The 4,184-nt window shown below is 38.4% G+C and overlaps 1 protein-coding gene across 1 annotated transcript; it reads right to left on the reverse strand.

Annotated features, from left to right (window-relative positions):
• Positions 1-470: 470 nt before the first annotated feature.
• On the reverse strand, positions 471-1,307 carry LOC138882973 (serine/threonine-protein phosphatase 7 long form homolog). Its single transcript, XM_070163623.1, has one exon. The coding sequence runs from the start codon at positions 1,305-1,307 to the stop codon at positions 471-473; it is 837 nt and encodes a 278-aa protein (XP_070019724.1).
• Positions 1,308-4,184: the final 2,877 nt, after the last annotated feature.

Here is a 4,184-nt window from a genome sequence, read left to right on the forward strand (position 1 = left end):
AGGAGGACGGAGAGGAAGGCCCTTCCATACAGGCTGTGAGCAAGAATCCGAAACCTTTTTAATCATTTTTTGGACAAAAAACACTTTTGTACTACTTTAAAAAAAGTTACATAAATGAGTAAAATGCAGTATTATACTGCGAATAACTTTAACGGAATATTATACTCCAGACGAACTACCAAATAATAACATAAAAGTGAGTATGTGCAACACAACTCAATTTAAAACAAGTAAGTGTAGGTACATATTTACCTGTCCGTCCACCAGCATATCTAGCACATCCCTGATAAGGGGGAGATTATGATGAGCATCGGTCCCTCGGTAGTTCCCACGCCGGAGAATCCACCTAGAAGCTAGAGGGAGAAATGGATAAGCCTCTCCAGGCGCAAGTGGTGGTAGAGGTGGCTGCAACGGCATGATCCGCTGCCAGGTCCAAGCCTAAGATAAAAGGTTGATGTAAAATTTATGAGTTATTTCGACCATATAGAATGCGGAGAAATGAACAGAGTATTCGAAAATTTTGTCACCTGTAGGAGGGGCAGAAAACCACATATGTCCACCGCTGGGCCCATGCTCGCCCGACACATGCTCTTATATAGGTATGCGAGAACATCAGCACCCCAACTGTACTGGGGTAAACCATCCAACTGCTGAAGATGATGGAGAAAGCGCATACTCACTTTACTTCCCGAAGTGTTCGAGAACAAGACACACCCGAAAAGCAGGAGCAGTGCCAACCGCGTGTACCTCTCAATGTGGAGATCCTCAGTCTCGCCGGTAATGTCTGGGTGCAAAAATTCCATATGATCTCTGATGGCTGACAAAGCAACGCGACTGCCCCCAGCGTCACCCTGAGGTCTATAACCAGTAAGATGCCCCATCATATCCAAAAACTGTGCACGCATCATGGATCTAATGTACTGGGGCAGTGCTACGGCCTGTCCATCTACGCGTAGCCCATACAAAACCTGAACATCCTCCAGCGTGATGGTGTCCTCTCCAGTGGGCAAGTGAAAAGTGTGCGTCTCCGGTCGCCACCGCTCTACCAAGGCCATGATGAGAGACCAATCAAGCTGCATCCGTCCAAGCTCAAAAATCGTATAGAAGCCCGTAGCCTGTAGGCGCGCGACTACACGGGCATGGAAAGGATGCTCCCCGATGAATTCCCACAAATCGTCGGGTCTCCTGGGGCGGAGAGGCTGCATCGATAGCTGTCCCTCCCATACAAAGGAGGACCTATGGTCTCCCTGCAACACTAGTAGCTGATTCTCGGCAGGTCCGGGATGCGCAGGCGGAGGAAAGTCCATGTCGTCTACTATAATTTAAACAAAATTAATTGTGTGTGTTAGCTTAATAAATTAAATAATTAATTATGTTTACAATTGGACTGAATAATTATGTATGGGTTCCAAGCTCGATTTTTAAGGCCCGGTATCACCGAGTTATCCTTAATTATTATGCGTGTCAATTTCAACATTTTTAGAATTGTGTGCGTTAGCTTAATAAATTAAATAATTAATTATGTTTACAATTGGACTGAATAATTATGTATGGGTTCCAGACTCGATTTTTTAAGGCCCGGTAGCACCGAGTTATCCTTATTTATTATGCGTGTCAATTTCAACATTTTTAGAATTGTGTGTGTTAGCTTAAAAAATTAAATAATTAATTATGTTTACAATTGGACTGAATAATTATGTATGGGTTTCAGGCTTGATTTTTAAGGCCCGGTAGCACCAAGTTATCCTTAATTATTATGCGTGTCAATTTCAATATTTTTAGAATTGTGTGTGCTAGCTTAATAAATTAAATAATTAATTATGTTTACAATTGGACTGAATAATTATGTATGGGTTCCAGGCTCATTTTTTGAGGCCTGGTAGCACCGAGTTATCCTTAATTATTATTTGTGTCAATTTTAACATTTTTACAATTGTGTGTTATGTTTAAAATTGGACTGAATAATTATGTATGGGTTCCAGGCTCGATATTTGAGTTAATTTTACAACATATAGGAATTTGTTACTTTTGTAAGTTTATTGTTATAAATTAAATAATTAATTTTGTAAAGTGTAATTGGATAGAGTTTGCAGTTACTACATACTTAAACTACATAGACTCTACGCTAAAAGGCTCTACAATTTACTACGCTAAAAGGCTCTATATTTTATAACACTAACATGCTCTATATTTTACTACACTAAAAGGCTCTATATTTTACTACGCTAAAAGGCTATTTATTTTACTACGCTAAAAGGTCACTATTACATATAAAAACAACTAACATAAAATACAAATATGAACAACAAACAAAATAAATAATATTAATTTTTTAACAATACAAATAATTTATCAAATTTTAACAATTTTTTGTACCAAAGCTAATAAATCAATCCGGGTATAAATAAGATACAAATTTAAACACAAACATAACACAAATTAACATGGAAACACATTAAACAATACAAATATGCATGTACTATACGAGTTTCGACATAAACAAAATTGAAATACCTCGATTTAAGTTTTTTAAATTTGATTGAAATCGAATTTTTGCACCCGAAAGAAGGAATCCAAAGCTTGTCTTGTATGTGGGACCTACACTCCTTGTTTTTTATGGGACGGGTAGGGCCCAAATTTTTTTTTTTTTTGAAGTTGGACGCGAAGTGGGGGGAGGGGGGACCAGCAGAATCGAAGGTGTTTGGTTTTCTTCGGTTCAGTGGTCCAAGAAGAAGAAGGGGCTATATTTTATTAAAGCTTTTCGCAGTATTATACTGCGTTTTAAGTAAAACGCAGTATAATATTGCGAAAAGCTTTAATAAAATATAGTTGGGCCCAGCATCTTAGTAAAACGCAGTATAGTACTGCGATATACAAAAAAATAATTTTTTAAGTAAAATACAGTACTATACTGCGAATTACTTTAACGGCAAAATTTTCGTTAAAGTAATTCGCAATATAATACTGCGTTTTACTCATTTATGTAACTTTTTTTTAAAGTAGTACAAAAGTGTTTTTTATCCAAAAAATGATTAAAAGGGTTTCGGACTCCTGTGAGCAAAGGGTCACGCCTCAGCAATTGGAACATCAGGACAACCAGAGCTCGACGAGCCTCGGAGTAGCAAGGCTAAAACAAGCATCATTCACTGTTTTATTTACTAAATGATTTTCTTTTCCCATTTTTCAATTCCCGCAATAAAACCTTCAATGTTCAAAACAGCTATGCAATTTATCAAAACATTTTGACTTTTCTTATGAATCACCACTCACTATCATTTTCTCTCATTACTTTACTTATACAGTATTACTATTACTTATTCTAATGAACCAATAACTGTGACATGTAATGAGACAACACAACAAACGGATATACATTCAGAAGAAGATGGCATACCTGACGAGATTGTTAAAGAAGTTGAGAACTTTGAGAACAGACCTAAGTCCAACCTGAACGAAACCGAATGCAGAAAACGTCAAGGAAACACGCATCAGCGTTCACCTATCGCCATTAGAAAAGAAAGAATACACAAAATTTCTAAAGGAATATGAGGACATATTCGCCTGATCATATGATGACATGACTGGTCTGAGTACCTCTATTGTGGCTCACAAACTGCCAACCGATCCGACATGTCCACCAGTGAAACAAAAACTCAGAAAGTTCAAGCCTGATATGAGTCTGAAAATGAAGGAAGAAGTCACCAAGCAGGTCAAAGCTAAAGTTCTCAGGGTAGTAGAATACCTGACATGGTTAGCCAATATTGTGCCAGTGCCAAAGAAGGATGGGAAGGTCAGAGTCTGTGTCGACTACCGGGATCTCAACCGATCCAGTCTGAAAGATGACTTCCCTTTGTCGAACATACACATCCTGATTGACAATTGCGCCAAGCATGAGCTGCAGTGATTTGTGGATTGCTTCGTTGGTTATCACCAGATCTGGATAGATGAAGAAGATGCTGAGAAAACGGCTTTCATTACACCGTAGGGAATGTACTGTTACAAGATGATACCATTTGGCCAGAAGAATGCAGGGGCCACCTACATGAGGGCCATGACTACCATTTTCCATGATATGATGCACAAGGAGATTGAGGTATATGTAGATGATGTCATCATCAAGTCCAAGAAGGCCACGGATCATATGGAAGATTTGAGGAAGTTCTTCAACAGATTACGAAGGTACA

This window comes from Nicotiana sylvestris, chromosome 12 (assembly GCF_000393655.2).
Source record: "Nicotiana sylvestris chromosome 12, ASM39365v2, whole genome shotgun sequence".
In the NCBI taxonomy this organism is placed as follows: Eukaryota; Viridiplantae; Streptophyta; class Magnoliopsida; order Solanales; family Solanaceae; genus Nicotiana; species Nicotiana sylvestris.

Bases quoted from the DNA above. Each gene is read 5' to 3' on its own strand.
- LOC138882973 (XM_070163623.1), bottom strand. From the start codon at position 1,307: ATGGACTTTCCTCCGCCTGCGCATCCCGGACCTGCCGAGAATCAGCTA.